A 21375-nucleotide genomic window follows, 5' to 3' on the forward strand; every position below is an offset into this window, starting at 1 on the left:
AAGTATAGGGTCTCAAAGTATGAGTAACATCTCAAGTTGCCAAAAAGGAACAAGAAATCAAACAAATAGCCACAACTGACAAAATAGGAATGTGGCTAAACACCTATCTTATTAATGGACCAGCATCTAAACAGGTTGTACTTAGCCCGTGCTACCGTCTCCCATTGATTGCACCCAACAGCCATAAGCCCCCTCTCTACCGCATGGTGTAGTAATGACCACTTAGGGATCCAGCTAGTCGCCCTGATAGATAACATACAAAAAGCTTGTGATATTTGTCCTGTTAAAAACACAATCATTCCGATAGTTCCAAATAGGACAAACTAAATGCACAAACTAATTCGTGACGTAGTATTGGGCTCAACCCCACCTAGCCAGTTACCAAACAAATTGGAGATAATATTAAGAGGAGGTATGTTCAACGACACGTGTATTGTCCGTCACGATAAGTTGGAAATGTGGCAAGTGAGAGACAAATGTTGACTCGTTTCATCATGATCGCAAAACTACACCATTTACTCCCCTCCCACCTACTCCCTCCGTTCCTAAATATTTGTCTTTCTAGATATTTCAACAAATGACTACATACGGAGCAAAATAAATGAATCTACACTCTAAAATATGTCTACATACATCCGTATGTGATAGTCTGTTTGAAATGTCTAAAAAGACAAATATTTAGGAACGAAGGGAGTACGTTGTAGGCCAACTCTAACCCATCCACTACAAAATAGAGGAGGATCCGTCTGAGCAAAGCTTGGTGGAGTATATTTACTTCACTAAGTTTTGGCCGGACATAGTCGACCCCCTAAATATAACCGAGTACAATTTATAATTGGCTTATACAATTGGTTGAGCACTTGGTGTGCGTCTGCTTGGGGACTCCGGCATGGCGAGCACCCCTGCGGCGAGGAACACGGGTTAAACACGTAGCTGATCAGGATGCAGACGTTGACAGATAGCTGCCACCGAGATGGCAAGCTAGACATTGCCAATTGCAGCATGTTGGTTCCGCTGGCAAGCTTGCTACTCACATGATCCTGCTCGGCCTGCACCGTGCCTCGTCCCCCATCGCGTGCTACAGCTCCTGCTGCTTCCCCTCTGACGGAGGACTGCACCCCATCACTGTGCTCGACCATGTAGTGCCTGAAGGGCCTGACTCCTCCGTTGGACAGGCCTAAGGAAAGCTGAAGCTGGATGGCGTCGTCGACTGCCTGCGAGATGGGCGCCGGAGTGAGTGTGGTGTTGCGTGGCACCATGGCAGCATGAGCTGCAGCTTGAGGTCGTGCCGAACGCTCATGCCACAGGCGCTCGTGATGCTGCAGGTCGAGGTCGCCTTCGACTATGGCACATGCGCCGATGCGACGGACGTGTCCCCGTCCGAGCCCCGCAAGGAGAGGTCGCTGTCACTGTCGAACGCCACCCACGATGATTCTGACGACCACGGCTAGGAGGAGGGACGGGACGCGGCACTGGGCCGCGACCCGGGGATAAGCCAGTGGTGGCGGCGACATCGCCGGGGGCGGGGGTGACTGAGGCTGCGGGTGGTCACCAGGTGGCCACAGAGTGGGGACAGGCGGTCTTAGGGAGAGGCGACAGGTTTTACTCGGCCGCCTTCAGGAGTAATTTTAGTGGTTGGATAGGCGGACGAGTAAAATTTAGCCTCACATATACTATAAGTTTTAGTACTTCGGCTAGGTGCGACATAAACGAGGAAAACCGAATTTATCCTTCCTTAGACTGGCCATAATGGGTAGTAACATATACATGTTACTAGTCTATGTTACCATCTTTATAATGGGGAGTAACATATGTGTGGTAACATGCAACACTTCATTTATTAGGCTATAAACTCATTTTGCCTTGATATGTGTGATGTTACTCATACTACTAGTAACTAGCTATGTTACCACTTTACTCAATTTCTTCATTTATTGTTTACCACATCATCTATTTTATCTAGATATGTGTGATGTTACTATCTATGTTACTCCCACTATGGGTAGTCTTATAGTCCGATAGGGAATCTTGATTTTAAAGGGGCCTTTGATTTTTAAACTTGATTTCAGCACGTCCAAAGACCGGTGTGGGTATTAGGGACACAACCCCTTTTGATGGCCGCTTCTAATGCCCTTTTTCTACTAGTGAATATTGGTTTTGTGCATCTATTTGTGACGATTGCTTTGCTCATGGTGTCCTTCGATGAAGTCGGGGTCGCCGGTCGCCTGCGTGCAGCTATGAAGTTATTCGTGCAATATTTTTTCTTAATTAATGAAAATAACAAGTCTTTTACTACCCCACTGTACAAAAAATATAAAAATGTTTAGATCAGTACTTTAGTTATGTAAACACGCACATATTTCTTTTACGGAGACCGTTTAACAAATCAACTAGCATTATGTCGAGGAACGATGCCTGCCAAACAGGGGTTTTGCACCGAGCCGCCGGTGGAATTGGCCTGATCGATTGCCGACGCGGCTAGCCGAGCTAGCTAGATAGGCCAAAAACAGGGAGCGCCCACACAGACAGAAATGGAACGCACGCTAACTGACACTGCACTCACGCATATGCTCCTACCTATTCCCTCCGTTCGGAATTACTTGTCGTAAAAATGGATGTATCTAGACTTATTTTAGTTCATCCCGCCGGAGCACCCTGCTCTGCCCATCTCATCTCATCTCACTCACACTGCTTACTTGACTTCACTACCTAGCTCACTTCCTCCGGTTCTCGTGCCACCAAGCTTTCTTCCACGGCAACGGCCACGGCCACGAAGATGTCTACGGTGACCCGTGCCCACCTCGACCAGAGGCTCGCCGCCGCCAAGCGCTGCTCCAGAGGTACTAACCAAAACGGTGGCAGGCCAGCAATGCCCGTGTCGTTCTGCTGTTAAACATTGCAGCCTATGCGCTGAAACTTGATCGCCATTGACATGCCTGTGTTGCTTCGGAACTGCAGAGGCTGCCATGGCAGGAGCCAAGGCCGCGGCCGTCGCCACCGTCGCAGCCGCAGTCCCCACAGTAAGTAGCCAGTTAGCCATTCAGTTATTCGGCCAAATCCTTGCACGGTTCATAGCATGTCTCATGCATGCGTTACCTGTAACTTGAGCTGGCGAGCGCGAAGATGCGAAGATGCTGCCGTGGGCCAAGGCACACCTGAACCCAACCGGGCAGGCCCTCATCATCTCCACCGTCGCCGACAAGACCATCCTCTCCATGGCCAGGAAGCACTCCTTCGAGGACGCGCCGGACCACCTCAAGAACACCTCCTTCCACTAATTACACAGTAGATCCATTAATAGTGCGCAACAGGCTGCACGTCGGCCCGTACGGTCGTACGTGTTTGCTGAATGATACAGTAGTATAATGTTCAGCGAGAGAGGCGAGGCGATGCAGATCAGGCGTCGCGCTTCTATCCGTGCAAGCACTTATCTGACGAATTTACCATGTAATCTAGCCAGTACTCTTGAATAAATGAATACTTGTATTTGTACAACTCTGATCCATCTGCCATCACTCATCTTACATGTGGCAGAGCATAAAAAAGAAATCTCCACCGCCGGCCCCTAAAACGTACACAATATCCGTTTGCGAGCCGGTCATCCAACGCTAATCCAACAAGCGTCCAGACACATTTCAAATAGACCTTAAACAATCTAGATAAAATTCATACAAACCGAACGATTTTCATTCAAACCGGGACAAGTTCATTGCATTTTAGATATATTTCAACTAAACAAAAGTGGGCGACACTTTTTAACCCAGTCTAAATATTCGTCGGTCGTGGAGGCCTTCATGTTCTGCATCATGTCTTTACCATGTCTGGCAAGTTCAGTGGTCGCAAGCTTTTGTGAAGTGAAGTTGCCGGTGAGGAAGAATCTGACTTGGGACATGACTCACATGGGACACAGGACTTGCCCACATCCGTGTCCCACGTCCTACTCTTCCCGGCTAGAGTCTGTGATGTGGACGTTGCCGGACATGGATGGATCGGCCTCATGGCCAATGCGGTTGGGCACGAAATGTGATAGCGCCGCGATCAATGCGGAACTGGCGACGTCCGTGATGTTTGTGCCCACTCTTCATCCACCTTCACCTGCAAGACGCACTGCCGCCATCGCTCGCGAGGGATGTCGTGAACTGCGGCCAACGACCATAAGGCTGGTCCATCCGGCATTTCCGACACGAAGGTTGTCTCATCTCCAACGACAAGTAGAACTAGGATAGTTTGATCTATGTTTGATATAGTACGTGGTTTAATTTTACGTTCCATGATGTAGTATCAAAAAAGTAGAGGGTGAGATTTGGGGTTTGTGGTTGCAGCGAGAGATAAATGAAGGGTGACCGGGCTCGGTCTACGGATGCGTCCGGAAACATCTGCGAACATGTGGGGTCACTTTTGAAATATGCAGCTGTAGATGTTGTAACATTACCAAGATTTCAAGGAATTGAAAATCGGGATGATCGGTTTCCTACCTCTTCATCTTTTTTTATCGATAATTGTAGACGCACGGGGTTTTACGGCCCGTGACAGGCTCTTTCCCTAGCTAATCTCCCCCCCCCCCCCCCGATTTTCAGTGGGGGTGGGGCCCTGACCTTAATCTCCATCCAAACAGAAGATCCCAACTAGGACACTCCGTGAATCCCTGTAAAACATAGCCCGTGTGTGTAGCATTGCTCTTTTTTTATAGGAAAGGCTGAAATAAATCCAGGATCAAGTCTAGAATTTGAATCTTGGTGGGCTGGGATACCACCGTCCTTCTAACCATCGAACCACAGGTTCGTTCGCTTCTGCCTCTTCATCTTAACGATACACACATTCATACTTATATTTATTTATTATAAACAATTGTGAGTAGGAGTAATAAAACTCAGTACAAATCAATGAGTGGAGGGAGAAAAAAATGCCACAATCGGTGTAGGCAAACATGCCTACACAAAAAGCATAATATTGGATCATCTATCCTACGTGAAATGTTATGTTATTTTTAAACAGAGGTAAAAGATTTTCCTCATCTATTAAGTAACAAAATAATGACAGGAGGGACGTTTTGCCTTTTTTTTATGTGTGAAGATTGATGTTGGTTATGTGCATCTTAACTATGCAGAGGCCAGATATATGTTTATTTTGACTGTATTCAGTTGATGCTTCATTTTATTAAATAATAAAATCCATTCTTAATGAAAAAAGCATGGTGGCGGGGCTGACCCCGCCAAACAAAGGATCAGGCGCTCGCGGAATTGGATCGCCGACGGGTTGGCGGTAAACTGGGAGCGCCCACACCACACACATCGCCAACAACCTGAAGGGCACGCTGACAGATACTGCTCTCACGCACATGCTCCTACCTACGTGTTATCCTACCTAGTACGTGTTATCCTACGCAGGAACACGCTCCCCGCCAACCCGATGGATCGATCCATGCCTCGTCTTATCCAGAAAACAGAGTCCGCCACCTGTGCTCTGCCGCACCTGCACCGCCCACCGGTACCATTACCGAAACCACGGTCTTGCCTGCTTCCCACCGTATCAGGTCGTCTTCCTGCCCGGCCGCACGCCGGTTGGGCGGTTTCCTGCAACCTATAAATTCCGCCGGAGCACCTCGCTCTGCCCATCTCATTCTCATATCACTTCACTGCTACTACTAATTCACTTCCTTCGGATCCCGCTCGTGCCACCAAGCTCTGCTCCCGCTAAGATGTCGACGGTGACCCGTGCCAACCTCGACCAGAGGCTCGCCGCCGCCAACCGCTGCTCCAGAGGTAACCACCGACGACCGGTTCCGGCCACAGCCCAGCACTGCTCTGCTCCTATATCCCAACCATCCATTGCAGCTTATGTGTCTGCTGAAACTTGATCTTGATTAACATTCCTGCGTTGGTCTGAAACTGCAGAGGCTGCCATGGCGGGAGCCAAGGCCGCGGCCGTCGCCACCGTCGCTGCCGCAGTACCCACAGTAAGTAGCCAGCTAGCCATTCAGTTCCAGAGTTCATAGAACACATCTCATGAATCAACGCGTTACCTGTACTGTAATTTCAGCTGGCGAGCGTGAGGATGCTGCCGTGGGCGAGGGCGCACCTCAACCCCACCGGGCAGGCGCTCATCATCTCCACGGTCGCCGGGATGGCCTACTTCATCGTCGCCGACAAGACCATCCTCTCCATGGCCAGGAGGCACTCCTTCGACGACGCGCCAGAGCACCTCAAGAACACCTCCTTCCACTAATTAGACTATAATAGTAGACACATATAATGTTCTATAATGGTACTATAATGTTCAGCGAGAGGGGCGGTCAGGCGAGGTGATGGTATAATTATCTGATGATGTATGTATGTAATAATGTGGCCATGTTCTTTCCAGGGATCTTGTCATCTTTCCAGGGATCGTGAATTAATAACCACCAGTTTTTGTACAACTTTAGTTCAAGTGCACTCACTCATCTCACTTATTTCTTGTTTGTGATTGCCATTTGATATGCGTCAAGACCGAGTAACACTAGTACTAGTAGTAGACTACTACTTCATTCATTGGATCCCCTACTACTCTCCTCTCTTCTATCCCGAAATGCACGTGGGGATCATGCCACCTGACCTCACACTATAAATCTTTTGAGGGAGATGATTGGTTTATGCCGGCGGATCTCATGCGAGGCGTCCCTCACCTCTTTCTTGTGACACGTGTCTTGGGTCCATCTAGTACTATTTCTAGCGGTTCCGTGCGATCATGTGCGTGTGGCGGAGAAAGTTCTCTGCAATATCATTTGTGTTGGGATATAACTATTGGGTATGACCAGAGGGGCCCGGTCATACCGCTGGCGACTTAATGATAAAGATGGCGGGTTATGAAGCAAGCCCGTTGAAGGCCTAAGACCCAGAGGCGACTTGAGGCCCAAGAGGATAAACCGCCATATGTGTAACTTGTATTGTAAGGCAAGTTTAGTTAGTCACCGAGCCGGACACGTTGTGTATGAGCCGGCCGGGACTCTGTAAGCCGCCGGGCATCAACCTGTGCATATAAAGGGGTGACCCGGCGGCGGGTGAAGGCAAGAAACCAGAGATCGAGAACTAGGTCAAGCGTATTTGCTCCCTGGTAATCGAAACCCAAGCAATACAACCCCAAACTGGAGTAAGCCTTTACCTCGTTGCGAGGGGCCGAACCAGTATAAACTCTCTGTGTCCTTTGTCCCGATTAACCCCTTCAAGCTAAACTAACTGCGATGGCTCCACACCTAAGTCCTTTCACTAGGGCATCTGCCGTGTTAAGTCGACGACAATTTGTGTTGCAAACTTTCTTCCGCAATAACTCTCATGTTGCAAAAAAAGTGAAAACAGAAAGAAAAAAAATCTGCAACATTACCGGCGGAAGTTGCCCATGTCCGACCATGCCGCCGCACGCCGACAAGTTTCTACAACAACAACAAAGTTACAAAACGGCGACCACAACGAGGGCGGTGCTGCTGCGACAACATCTTTCATTGCGAAAAAGTTCTGCAACAACATCCATGTTGCAGAAGTCCTTTTCGCAACATTATCTATGTTGCAAAAAAGTGAAGAGAAAAAAACACACAACATAAGCTCCGTTGCAAATGGTTTTGAAACACTCCATTTGTTGCAATGAATTGTGCCAGATCTACGGTTGCGGAGGCGGAAAGATCCGCCGACCGACGCGCAGCACGGTCCATCTTTTGATACGGTTTATAGGATGCCCTGGTAAATAAGGATAGAAAATTTAGCAGTTCTGTAACAAGCTTTCCATGGATAGCCCCACCCTCCCACGCCGCCCCCCGCAAGGCGACGGGGAGGAACCTACTGCGCCGCCGCCAACTACCTTCTCCGCCCCTCCTCCCTCCCTCGCTGCCGCCAGAGGGCGCAGCCGGCCGAAGCCGCCGGCAAGGCCTCGTCGTTCCCCCTTCCAGCGGCCTTGGTGTCGGCCGACGCGGCTGGATCGGGGTGCCTCGCTGTCCCAGGGCAAGGCTGTGTTGCGGCGCAGCTGCCTTGTGATGGCGCTGCGCGCGGTGGTGGCGCGACGGGCTGGGCTTCGTAGGCCGTGCTGGTGCGTGGAGCGGCGGGGACGGCGAGCGGCTGGTGCGGGTGTTCATGGCGGCGGGCGGATCTAGCGTGGCGGCGGTCGCGGCGAGGCAAGGCGTCAGTGGCGGGGTCCGGTGTGGCCTGGGCTAGCTCCTGGCTTGGCGCAGTGGTCCCTGCCCTAGCTTCGGGCTGGTGGGGGTGGTGGCGCAGTGGTGGTGGCAGGCGGGGCATGTTGGTCGAGTCCGCGTCGGGACCTTCCTGGTATGGCGCTCTGACGTTGGCGGACGACGCGAGTAGGCATCTCCGGTGAGCTTCCTTGGTTGCGGTTGCAGGTCAATTTGGTCTCACTGTCGGCGAGCGCGCGGTTGCCGATGGCCTCGCAAAGATGTGTGTTGTTGGGGAACGTAGTAATTTCAAAAAATTTCCTACGCAAACGCAAGATCATGGTGATGCATAGCAACGAGAGGGGAGAGTGTCATCCACTTACCCTCGTAGACCGTTAAGCGGAAGCGTTATGACAACGTGGTTGATGTAGTCGTACGTCTTTACGATCGACCGATCCTCAGTACCGAACGTACGGCACCTCCGCATTCAGCACGCGTTCTGCTCGGTGACGTCATGCGAACTCACGATCCAGTAGAGCTCGAAGGAGAGTTTCGTCAGCACGACGGCGTGGTGACGATGTTGATGAAGCTACCGTCGCCTGGATTATGGTGGATTATGGTGGAGGGGGGCACCGCACACAGCTGGGAGAGATCAATGATCAACTTGTGTGTTCTAGGGTGCCCCCTGCCCCCGTATATAAAGTAGAAAGGGGGGAGGCCGGCCGGCCCCTATAGGGCGCGCCAGGAGGAGGAGTCCTCCTCCTAGTAGGAGTAGGACTCCCCTCTTTCCTACTCCTACTAGGAGGGGGAAAGGAAGGGGGAGAAGGAGAAGGAAAGGGGGGCGCGCCCCCCCTTCCTAGTCCAATTCGGACTAGAGGGGGAGGGGGCGCCGCACACCGCTGGAAGAGATCAATGATCAACTTGTGTGTTCTAGGGTGCCCCTGCCCCCGTATATAAAGGAGCAAGGGGGGAGGTCGGCCTTTGACTATTGACAAGATTAATAGTACATGACATGCACAATGCGAAAATTGTATCATTGAAAGCTCCTTTCACACACGAATTTAACGGTGTGCCTTGTGTAAGTTGCATGTCATATATTATTGCTCTAATAATTGGTCAAAGTTAGCCTCGAAAAACGCATTAGGCCCTATATAGATGGAAGGAGGGAGTATGTGCTTTGTGAAAGTCCAATTAAGCGTCTTGATCTATCTCGATAGATCTTGATGCCCAATATGTAAGCAGCTTCACCAAGGTCTTTCATTGAAAAACTCTTATTCAAATATCCTTTTATGCTATCCAGAAATTCTATATCATTTCCAGTTAGCAATATGTCATCCACATATAATATTAGAAATGCTACAGAGCTACCACTCACTTTCTTGTAAATACAGGCTTCTACAAAAGTCTGTATAAAACCATATGCTTTGATCACACTATCAAAACGTTTATTCCAACTCCGAGAGGCTTGCACCAATCCATAAATGGATCGCTGGAGCTTGCACACTTTGTTAGCTCCCTTTGGATCAACAAAACCTTCCGGTTGCATCATATACAACTCTTCTTCTAGAAATCCAGTCAGAAATGCAGTTTTGACATCCATTTGCCAAATTTCATAATCATAAAATGTGGCAATTGCTAACATAATTCGGACAGACTTAAGCATCGCTACGGGTGAGAAAGTCTCATCGTAGTCAACTCCTTGAACTTGTCGAAAACCTTTAGCAACAAGTCGAGCTTTGTAGACAGTAAAATTACCGTCAGCGTCAGTCTTCTTCTTGAAGATCCATTTATTCTCTATGGCTTGCCGATCATCGGGCAAGTCAACCAAAGTCCACACTTTGTTCTCATACATGGATCCCATCTCAGATTTCATGGCCTCAAGCCATTTTGCGGAATCTGGGCTCACCATCGCTTCTTCATAGTCCGTAGGTTTTGGTCAAGTAACATGACCTCCAGAATAGGATTACCGTACCACTCTGGTGCGGATCTTACTCTTGTTGACCTACGAGGTTCGGTAGTAACTTGATCTGAAGTTTCATGATCAATATCATTAGCTTCTTCACTGATTGGTGTAGGTGTCACAAAAACCGGTTTCTGTGATGAACTACTTTCCAATAAGGGAGCAGGTACAGTTACCTCATCAAGTTCTACTTTCCTCCCACTCACTTCTTTCGAGAGAAACTCCTTCTCTAGAAAGGATCAATTCTTAGCAACAAATATCTTGCCTTCGGATCTGTGATAGAAGGTGTACCCAACAGTTTCCTTTGGGTATCCTATGAAGACACATTTCTCCGATTTGGGTTCGAGCTTATCAGGTTGAAGCTATTTCACATAAGCATCGCAACCCCAAACTTTAAGAAACGACAACTTTGGTTTCTTGCCAAACCACAGATCATAAGGCATCGTCTCAACGGATTTTGATGGTGCCCTATTTAACGTGAATGCAGTCGTCTCTAAAGCATAACCCCAAAACGATAGCGGAAAATCAGTAAGAGACATCACAGATCGCACCATATCCAGTAAAGTACGATTACGACGTTCGGACACACCATTTCGCTGTGGTATTCCGGGTGGCGTGAGTTGCGAAACTATTCCGCATTGTTTCAAATGTAGACCAAACTCGTAACTCAAATATTCTCCTCCACGGTCAGATCGTAGAAACTTTATTTTCTTGTTACGATGATTTTCCACTTCACTCTGAAATTCTTTGAACTTTTCAAATGTTTCAGACTTATGTTTCGTTAAGTAGATATACCCATATCTGCTCAAAGCATATGTGAAGGTGAGAAAATAACGATACCCGCCGCGAGCCTCAATATTCATTGGACCACATACATCAGTATGTATGATCTCCAACAAATCAGTTGCTCGCTCCATTGTTCCGGAGAACGGCGTTTTAGTCATCTTGCCCATGAGGCATGGTTCGCAAGTACCAAGTGATTCATAATCAAGTGATTCCAAAAGTCCACTAGGATGGAGTTTCTTCATGCTCTTTACACCAATATGACCTAAACGGCAGTGCCACAAATAAGTTGCACTATCATTATCAACTCTGCATCTTTTGGCTTCAATATTATGAATATGTGTATCACTACTATCGAGATTTAATAAAAATAGACCACTCTTCAAGGGTGCATGACCATAAAAGATATTACTCATATAAATAGAACAACCATTATTCTCTGATTTAAATGAATAACCGTCTCGCATCAAACAAGATCCTGATATAATGTTCATGCTTAACGCTGGCACCAAATAACAATTATTCAGGTCTAAAACTAATCCCGAAGGTAGATGTAGAGGTAATGTGCCGACCGCGATCACATCGACTTTGGAACCATTTCCCACGCGCATCGTCACCTCGTCCTTAGCCAATCTTCGCTTAATCCGTAGTCCCTATTTCGAGTTGCAAATATTAGCAACATAACCAGTATCAAATACCTAGGTGCTACTGCAAGCATTAGTAAGGTACACATCAATAACATGTATATCACATATACCTTTGTTCACCTTGCCATCCTTCTTATCCGCCAAATACTTGGGGCAGTTCCGCTCCCAGTGACCAGTCTGTTTGCAGTAGAAGCACTCAGTCTCAGGCTTAGGTCCAGACTTGGGTTTCTTCTCCCGAGCAGCAACTTGTTTTCTGTTCTTCTTGAAGTTGCCCTTCTTCTTCCCTTTACCATTTTTCTTGAAACTGGTGGTCTTGTTGACCATCAACACTTGATGCTCCTTCTTGATTTCTACCTCCGCAGCCTTTAGCATTGCGAAGAGCTCGGGAATTGTCTTATCCATCCCTTGCAAATTATAGTTCATCACAAAGCTCTTGTAGCTTGGTGGCAGTGATTGAAGAATTCTGTCAATGACACTATCATACAGAAGATTAACTCCCAGTTGAATCAAGTGATTGCAGTACCCAGACATTCTGAGTATATGCTCACTGACAGAACTATTCTCCTCCATCTTGCAGCTGTAGAACTTATTGAGACTTCATATCTCTCAATCCGGGCATTTGCTTGAAATATTAACTTCAACTCCTGGAACATCTAATATGCTCCATGACGTTCAAAACGTCGTTGAAGTCCCGGTTCTAAGCCGTAAAGCATGGCACACTAAACTATCGAGTAGTCATCAACACGCGACTGCCAGGCATTCACAATGTCTGCAGCTGCCGGCGTAGGTGGTACACCTAGCGGTGCTTCCAGGACGTAATTCTTCTGTGCAGCAATGAGGATAATCCTCAAGTTACGGACCCAGTCCGTGTAATTTCTACCATCATCTTTCAACTTTGCTTTCTCAAGGAACGCATTAAAATTCAACGGAACAACAACACGGGCCATCTATCTACAACAACATAGACAAGCAAAATACTATCAGGTACTAAGTTCATGGTAAATTAAAGTTCAATTAATCATATTACTTAAGAACTCCCACTTAGATAGACATCCCTCGAATCATCTAAGTGATCACGTGATCCATCTCAACTAAACCATGTCCGATCATCACGTGAGATGGAGTAGTTTTCAATGGTGAACATCACTATGTTGATCATATCTACTATATGATTCACGCTCGACCTTTCGGTCTCAGTGTTCCGAGGACATATCTACATATGCTACGCTCGTCAAGTTTAACCCGGGTATTCTGTGTGTGCAAAACTGGCTTACACCCGTTGTATTTGAACGTAGAGCTTATCACACCCGATCATCACGTGGTGTCTCGGTACGCGAACTTTCGCAACGGTGCATACTCAGGGAGAACACTTATACCTTGAAATTTAGTGAGAGATCATCTTATAATGCTACCATCAACCAAAGCAGAATAAGATGCATAAAGGATAAACATCATATGCAATCAATATAAGTGATATGATATGGCCATCATCATCTTGTGCCTTTGATCTCCATCTCCAAAGCACCCGTCATGACCACCATCGTCACCGGCGCGACACCTTGATCTTCATCGTAGCATCGTTGTCGTCTCGCCAACTATTGCTTCTACGACTATCGCTACCGCTTAGTGATAAAGTAAAGCAATTACAGGGCGATTGCATTGCATACAATAAAGCGACAACCATATGGCTCCTGCTAGTTGCCGATAACTCCGTTACAAAACGTGATCATCTCATACAATAAAATATAGCATCATGTCTTGACCATATCACATCACAACATGCCCTGCAAAAACAAGTTAGACGTCCTCTACTTTGTTGTTGTAAGTTTTACGTGGCTGCTACGGGCTGAGCAAGAACCGTTCTTACCTACGCATCAAAGCCACAACGATAGTTCGTCAAGTTAGTGCTGTTTTAACCTTCTCAAGGACCGGGCGTAGCCACACTTGGTTCAACTAAAGTTGGAGAAACTGACACCCGCCAGCCACCTGTGTGCAAAGCACGTCGGTAGAACCAGTCTCGCGTAAGCGTACGCATAATGTCGGTCCGGGCCGCTTCATCCAACAATACCGCCGAACCAAAGTATGACATGCTGGTAAGCAGTATGACTTATATCGCCCACAACTCACTTGTGTTCTACTCGTGCATATAACATCTACGCATAAACCAGGCTCTGATGCCACTGTTGGGGAACATAGTAATTTCAAAAAAATTCATACGCACACGCAAGATCATGGTGATGCATAGCAACGAGAGGGGAGAGTGTCGTCCACGTACCCTCGTAGACCGTTAAGCGGAAGCGTTATGACAACGCGGTTGATGTAGTCGTAAGTCTTTACGATCGACCGATCCTCAGTACCGAACGTACGACACCTTCGCGTTCATCACACGTTCAGCTCGGTGACGTCCCGTGAACTCACGATCCAGTAGAGCTCGAGGGAGAGTTTCGTCAGCACGACGGCGTGGTGACGATGGTGATGAAGCTACCGTCGCAGGGCTTCGCCTAAGCACTGCTACGATATGACCGAGGTGGATTATGGTGGAGGGGGGCACCGCACACGGCTGGGAGAGATCTATGATCAACTTGTGTGTTCTAGGGTGCCTCGTGCCCCCGTATATAAAGGAGTAAGGGGCAGGCCAGCCGGCCCCTGTAGGGCACGCCAGGAGGAGGAGTCCTCCTCCTAGTAGGAGTAGGACTCCCCTCTTTCCTACTCCTACTAGGAGGGGGAAAGGAAGGGGGAGAAGGAGAAGGAAAGGGGGCGCCGCCCCCCTTCCTAGTCCAACCCAGAGGGGGAGGGGGCGCGCGGCCTGCCCTGGCCAGCCCCTCTCTCTCCACTAGTGCCCAACTAGGCCCATTAACCCCCGGGGGGTTCCGGTAACCCCTCCGGCACTCCGGTAAAATTCCGATTTCACACGGAACTCTTCTGATGTCCAAATATAGGCTTCCAATATATCAATATTTATGTCTCGACCATTTCGAGACTCCCCGTCATGTCCGTGATCATACCCGGGACTCCGAACTATCTTCGGTACATCAAAACATATAAACTCATAATACCGATCGTCACAGAACTTTAAGCGTGCGTACCCTACAGGTTCGAGAACTATGTAGACATGACCGAGACACGTCTTCGGTCAATAACCAATAGCGGAACCTGGATGCTCATATTGGTTCCTACATATTCTACGAAGATCTTTATCGGTCAAACCGCATAACAACATACGTTGTTCCCTTTGTCATCGGTATGTTACTTGCCCGAGATTCGATCGTCGGTATCTCAATACCTAGCTCAATCTCGTTACCGGCAAGTCTCTTTACTCGTTCCGTAATGCATCATCCCGTAACTAACTCATTAGTCACATTGCTTGCAAGGCTTATAGTGATGTGCATTACCGAGAGGGCCCGGAGATACCTCTCCGACAACCGGAGTGACAAATTCTAATCTCGATCTATGCCAACTCAACAAGTACCATCGGAGACACCTGTAGAGCACCTTTATAATCACCCATTTACGTTGTGACGTTTGGTAGCACACAAAGTGTTCCTCTGGTAATCGGGAGTTGCATAATCTCATAGTCATAGGAACATGTATAAGTCATGAAGAAAGCAATAGCAGTAAACTAAACGATCAAGTGCTAAGCTAACGGAATGGGTCAAGTCAATCACATCATTATCCTAATGATGTGATCCCGTTAATCAAATGACAACTCATGTCGATGGCTAGGAAACTCAACAATCTTTGATCAACGAGCTAGTCAAGTAGAGGCATACTAGTGACACTATGTTTGTCTATGTATTCACACATGTATTATGTTTCCGGTTAATACAATTCTAGCATGAATAATAAAGATTTATCATGATATGAGGAAATAAATAATAACTTTATTATTGCCTCTAGGGCTCCTCCTTCCCCCCTTTCGTCGTGTTTGGCAGGGAGCTCAGTTGGAGGGATGGGTGGCCTCGATGCGGTCACGTAACCTGTCACCAGCACGGCGTGCCGGTCCGGATTCGTCCGCTCCGCTTTCTCCCCCTTTCCTCGGCCTGGGGCGGGTTGGCACAGGTTTACCAACGGAGCATCTGCGGGTGGTTCTGTCAGTCGAGGGACGTCGGTTGGTCCAAAGCTAGGGCCTTTGTGTACGTCTCGGGGTTGTTTGGTTGCAGGGCGGCGGGAAGCATGACGTTCGTGGGCGAAGCGTGCGTCTTATGTGCGGGTGGGAAACTATGGCCGTGTGGGTGGCGTGGTTGCGGGTGGTTGACGGAGATAAGGTGCACTGGTGGGGTGTGAGCACCGGGGTACACCACTTGTTCAGTCCTTTGACTACCCGACGGTGGTGGTGGCCGTTGCCGTCATACCGTCCTGAAGGCTCCGTGGCGGCGTTCCCACTCTGGTCATCTTGCTCCGGGTGAAACCCGATCTTCGCTAATCGGGCGGTGGCGGCTATCCATGGTCGTATCCTTCTTGGAGGCACCGCTTTGGAGGCCTGGCTTCATTGTGGTCCGGTTCACCTCTTTATTGTCTGTCGGTGGGGTGGTGTATTGGTGCCTGGCACCTTTGTATCTTGCTCTGGGTGTGTGCGATATGTGCGTTGTTCGGTATCTCGAATGTATTTGGTGATGGTTGCTTTATATAATATAAAGTGGGGAAACCCTTTTTCGGTAAACAAGCTTTCCATACTAGTGGAGCTCCCCTGGTTAGGTTGGAGGTGTTTCTTGAGACCAGAGACACCTTGACACTTTTCTTGGTCGCGAGTTATAGAAGTGCATGATCTACCTAATATGTCCATTTTGCATCATGCTTTTATATTGATATTTATTGCATTATGGGTTGTTATTACCTATTTTGGTACAATACTTATGCCTTTTTCTCTCTTATTTTACAAGGTTTACATGAAGAGGGAGAATGCCGGCAGCTGGAATTCTAGGCTGGAAAAGGAGCAAATATTAGAGACCTATTCTGCACAACTCCAAAAGTCCTGGAAATTTACGCAGAGTCATTTTGGAATTAATAAAAAATATTGGGCGAAGTAAGCACCAGAGGGGGGCCACCAGCCATCCACAAGGGTGGGGGCGCGCCCTATCCCCCTGGGCGCGCCCCCCTTCCTTCAAACAAACCTTCTGACCAGGAAAAGGCATACCAAAGATTTTCGGAAAGACACGTTGAAATGGAAGCTCTCGAACCTATTCCGAAGTAAGTGTGGGCCCCCTGGCAGGCCTCCGGTGTCCATCTTATGCTATATGGTGTGTTTTGACCTAGAAAAAACCAGAAGGAACTTTCGGGACGAAGCGCCGGCGTCTCGAGATGAAACTTGGGCAAAATCAATCTAGGGCTTCGGCGGAGCAATTCTGCCGGGGAAACTTCCCTCCGGGAGTGGGAAATCGAAGCCATCGTCATCACAAATGATCCTCTCATCGAGAGGGGGTTAATCTCCATCCAGATCTTCACCAGCACCATCTCCTCTAAAACTCTAGTTCATCTCTTGTATCCGATCTTTGTCTCAAAACCTCAGATTGGTACCTGTGGGTTGGTAGTAGTGTTGATTACTCCTTGTAGTTGATGCTAATTGGTTTATTTGGTGGAAGTTCATTTGTTCAGATCCTTAATGATAATTTATACTCCTCTGATTTTGAACATGAATATGTTGTGTGAGTAGTTTCGTTTGTTCCTGAGGACATGGGAGAAGTCTTGTTATGAGTAATCATGTGAATTTGGTATTCGTTCGATATTTTGATGAGATGTATGTTGTCTTTCCTCTAGTGGTGTTATGTGAGCGTCGACTACATGACACTTCACCATGATTTGGGCCTAGGGGAAGGCATTGGGAAGTAATAAGAAGATGATGGGTTGCTAGAGTGACAGAAGCTTAAACCCTAATTTATGTGTTGCTTCGTAAGGGGCTGATTTGGATCCATATGTTTCATGGTATAGTTAGAGTTATCCATTCTTCGTTCGTAGTTGCGGATGCTTGCGAGAGGTGTTAATCATAAGTGGGAGGCTTGTCCAAGGAAGGCCAGCACCCGACCACCGATCCACCCACATATCAAATTATCAAAGTAACGAACGCGAATCATATGAGCATGCTGAAAACTAGCTTGACAATAATTCTCATGTGTCCTCGGGAGCGCTTTGCTTTATATAAGAGTTCGTCCAGGCTTTTCCTTTGCTACAAAAAGGATTGGGCCACCTTTTTGCACCTTAGTTACTTTTGTTACTTGTTACCCGTTACGAATTATCCTATCACAAAATTATCTGTTACAGATAATTTCAGTGCTTGCAGAGAATACCTTGCTGAAAACCGCTTGTCATTTCCTTCTGCTCCTCGTTGGGTTCGACACTCCTACTTATCGAAAGGACTACAATAGATCCCCTGTACTTTCGGGTCATCAAGACTCTTTTCTGGCGCCGTTGCCGGGGAGTGAAGCGCCTTTGCCGAGTGGAATTTGGTAAGGAAACATTTATATTACATGCTGAAATTTACTGTCACTTGTCACTATGAAAAATAATCCTTTGAGGGATTTGTATGGGGTATCTTCACCCCGACCGTATGAGAAAAGAGTTGCCCCTCAACCTACTGAACCTACTGAAAATGTTTATTATGAAATTCCTTCGGATATGATAGAGAAACTACTAGCTAATCCTTTGGAGATGGAACACTACATCCTGATATGCATCTAATCTATATGGATGAAGTTTGTGGATCATTTAAGCTTGCAGGTTTGCCCGAGGATGATGTGAAGAAGAAGGTCTTCCCTTTATTTTTGAAGGGAAAAGCATTGACATGGTATAGGCTATGTGATGATATTGGATCATGGAACTACAACCGATTGAAATTGGAATTTCATCAGAAGTTTTATCCTATGCATCTGGTTCACCGTGACCGAAACTATATATATATATATATATATATATATATATATATATATATATATATATATATATAATTTTTGGCCTCGTGAAGGAGAGTGTATCGCTCAAGCTTGGGGGAGGCTTAAGTCAATGTTATATTCATGCCCCAATCATGAGCTGTCAATAGAGTTTATTATTCGGAATTTTTATGCTTGGCTCTCTTGTAATGATCAATCCATGCTCAATACTTCTTGTACTGGTTCTTTTATGAAGAAGACTATTGAATTCAAATGGGATTTATTGGAAAGAATTAAATGCAACTCTGAAGATTGGGAACTCGACGAAGGTAATGAGTCAGGTATAAACCTTAAGGTTGATTGTGTTAAATCTTTTATGGATACCGATGCTTTTCGTGAATTTAGCACTAAGTATGGACTTGACTCTGAGATAGTAGTTTCTTTCTGTGAATCATTTGGTACTCATGTTGATCTCCCTAAAGAGAAGTGGTTTAAATATCATCCTCCCACTTAAGTAAAAGTAGTAGAACCTATTAAAGTTGAAGAAGAAACTATTAGTTATAATGTTGATCATGTTGTTCCTACTGCTTATATTGAGAAGCCACCTTTCCCTGTTAGAATAAAGGAACATGCTAAAGCTTCAACTATGGTTCGTAAGAGTTATACTAGAACACATACACCCCCTGAACAAATTAAAGTTGAACCTAGTATTACTATGGTTAAGGATCTCTTGGTTGATAATATTGATGGGCATGTTATTTATTTCTTCGATGAAGCTGCTAGGATTGCTAAACCCAATACTAAAGATAAACATAGAACCGTTGTTGGCATGTCTGTTGTTTCTGTTAAAATAGGAGATCATTGTTATCATGGCTTATGTGATGTGGGTGCTAGTGTGAGTGCAATTCCTTTTACCTTATCAAGAAATTATGAATGATATTGCATTTGCTAAGATAGATGATATTGATGTTACTATTAAGCTTGCCAATAGAGATACTATATCACCAGTTGGGAGTGTTAGAGATGTTGAAGTCTTGTGTGGGAAAATATAATACCCTACTGATTTTCTTATTCTTGGTTCCCCACAAGATGATTTTTGTCCCATTATATTTGGTAGACCTTTCTTGAATACTGTTAATGCTAAGATAGATTGTGAGAAATAAATTGTTACTGTAAGTTTTGGGGATATGTCTCATGAATTTAATTTCTCCAAATTTCGTAAACAACCCCATGATAAAGAATTGCCTAGTAAGGATGAAATAATTGGTCTTGCTTCTATTGTCGTGCCTCCTATTGACCCTTTAGAACAATATTTGCTAGATCATGAGAATGATATGTTTATGAATGAAAGAAAGGAATTAGATGAAATATTCTTTAATCAAGGGCCTATTTTGAAACATAATTTGCCTGTTGAAATCCTTGGAGATCCTCCTCCACCCAAGGGTGATCCCGTGTCTGAGCACAAACAATTAACTGATACTTTGAAATATGCTTATCTTGATGAAAAGAAGATATATCATGTTATTATTAGTGCTAACCTTTCAAAGCATGAAGAAAAAAGATTATTGAAAACTCTAAAGAAGCTCTGTGCTGCTATTGGATATACTCTTGATGATCTTAAGGGCATTAGTCCCACTCTATGTCAGCACAAAATTAATATGGAGCCTGATGCTAAACCAGTTGTTGGTCATCAACGACGGTTAAATCCCAAGATGAAAGAAGTGGTAAGAAATGAAATACTAAAGCTTCTGGGGGCAGGTATAATTTATCCTATTGCTGATAGTAGATGGGTAAGTCCTGTTCATTGTGTCCCTAAGAAGGGAGGTATTACTGTCGTTCCTAATGATAAGAATGAATTGATTCCACAAAGAATTGTTACCGGTTATAGAATGGTAATTGATTTCCGCAAATTGAACAAAGCTACTAGAAAATATCAATGCCCTCTACCTTTTATTGATCAAATGCTTGAAAGACTATCCAAACATACACATTTTCTTGCTTTCTAGATGGTTATTCTGGTTTCTCTCAAATACCTATGTCAAAAGAGGACCAAGAAAAGACCACTTTTACTTGCCCTTTCGGTACTTTTGCTTGTAGATGTATGCCTTTCGGTTTATGCAATGCACCTGCTACGTTTCAAAGATGTATGACTGCTATATTCTCCAACTTTTGTGAAAAGATTGTTGAGGTTTTCATGGATGATTTCTCTGTTTACGGAACTTCTTTTGATGATTTCTTAAGCAACCTTGATAGAGTTTTGCAGAGATGTGAAGAAACTAATCTTGTCTTGAATTGGCAGAAGTGCCACTTTATGGTTAATAAAGGTATTGTCTTGGGGCATAAAATTTCTGAAAGAGGTATTGAAGTTGATAAATCTAAAGTAGATGCTATTGAGAAGATGCCGTGTCCTAAAGATATCAAAGGTATAAGAAGTTTTCTTGGTCATGCTGGTTTCTATAGGAGATTTATTAAAATCTTCTCTAAAATTTCTAGGCCTCTCACTAATCTCTTGCAAAAAGATGTTCCTTTTGTTTTTGATGATGATTGTGTAGAAGGATTTGAAATACTTAAGAAAGCCTTGATTACTGCACCTATTATTCAACCACCTGATTGGAATTTACCCTTTGAAATCATGTGTGATGCTAGTGATTATGTTGTTGGTGATGTTCTAGGACAAAGATTTGATAAGAAATTGAATGTTATTCATTATGCTAGTAAAACTCTAGACAGTGCCCAGAGAAATTATACTACTACTGAAAAGGAATTTTTAGCAGTTGTATTTGCTTGTGATAAGTTCAGATCTTATATTGTTGATTCCTAAGTAACTATTCACACTGATCATGCTGCTATTAACTATCGTATGGAAAACAAAGATGCTAAACCTGGACTTATTAGATGGGTTCTCCTATTGAAAGAATTTGATTTGCATATTATTGATAGAAAGGGAGCTGAGAACCCCGTTGCAGACAACTTGTCTAGGTTAGAAAATGTTCT

The 21375-nt window shown here is 45.7% G+C and overlaps 2 protein-coding genes across 3 annotated transcripts in view; both read left to right on the forward strand.

The window, feature by feature from the left end:
• The first annotated feature begins 2776 nt into the window (after positions 1 to 2776).
• On the forward strand, positions 2777 to 3278 carry LOC123166800 (early nodulin-93-like). The gene is made up of 3 exons (XM_044584601.1): positions 2777 to 2840; positions 2959 to 3027; positions 3124 to 3278. The coding sequence occupies exons 1-3, from the start codon at positions 2777 to 2779 to the stop codon at positions 3276 to 3278; spliced, it is 288 nt and encodes a 95-aa protein (XP_044440536.1).
• A 2192-nt stretch (positions 3279 to 5470) lies between these two features.
• The window catches only part of LOC123166799 (early nodulin-93), a 29496-nt gene continuing 13591 nt past the window's right edge, over positions 5471 to 21375 (forward strand). Inside the window, exons 1-3 of one of the 2 annotated variants that reach the window (XM_044584598.1) lie at positions 5488 to 5762; positions 5895 to 5956; positions 6040 to 6420. In XM_044584598.1, the coding sequence (XP_044440533.1) occupies positions 5699 to 5762; positions 5895 to 5956; positions 6040 to 6225 (312 nt within the window). In that variant the 5' untranslated portion in view covers positions 5488 to 5698 and the 3' untranslated portion in view covers positions 6226 to 6420. Of the gene's footprint in view, positions 5763 to 5894; positions 5957 to 6039; positions 6421 to 21375 lie in introns of those variants that run through there. The other variant, XM_044584600.1, reaches the window with a different exon arrangement.

Source organism: Triticum aestivum, chromosome 7D, assembly GCF_018294505.1.
Source record: "Triticum aestivum cultivar Chinese Spring chromosome 7D, IWGSC CS RefSeq v2.1, whole genome shotgun sequence".
Lineage (NCBI taxonomy): Eukaryota > Viridiplantae > Streptophyta > Magnoliopsida > Poales > Poaceae > Triticum > Triticum aestivum.

Bases quoted from the DNA above. Each gene is read 5' to 3' on its own strand.
- LOC123166800 (XM_044584601.1), top strand. From the start codon at position 2,777: ATGTCTACGGTGACCCGTGCCCACCTCGACCAGAGGCTCGCCGCCGCC. The intron at 2,841-2,958 runs GTACTAACCAAA...TCGGAACTGCAG, and splicing joins CGCCAAGCGCTGCTCCAGAG to AGGCTGCCATGGCAGGAGCC. The intron at 3,028-3,123 runs GCCAGTTAGCCA...GCGAGCGCGAAG, and splicing joins CGCAGTCCCCACAGTAAGTA to ATGCGAAGATGCTGCCGTGG.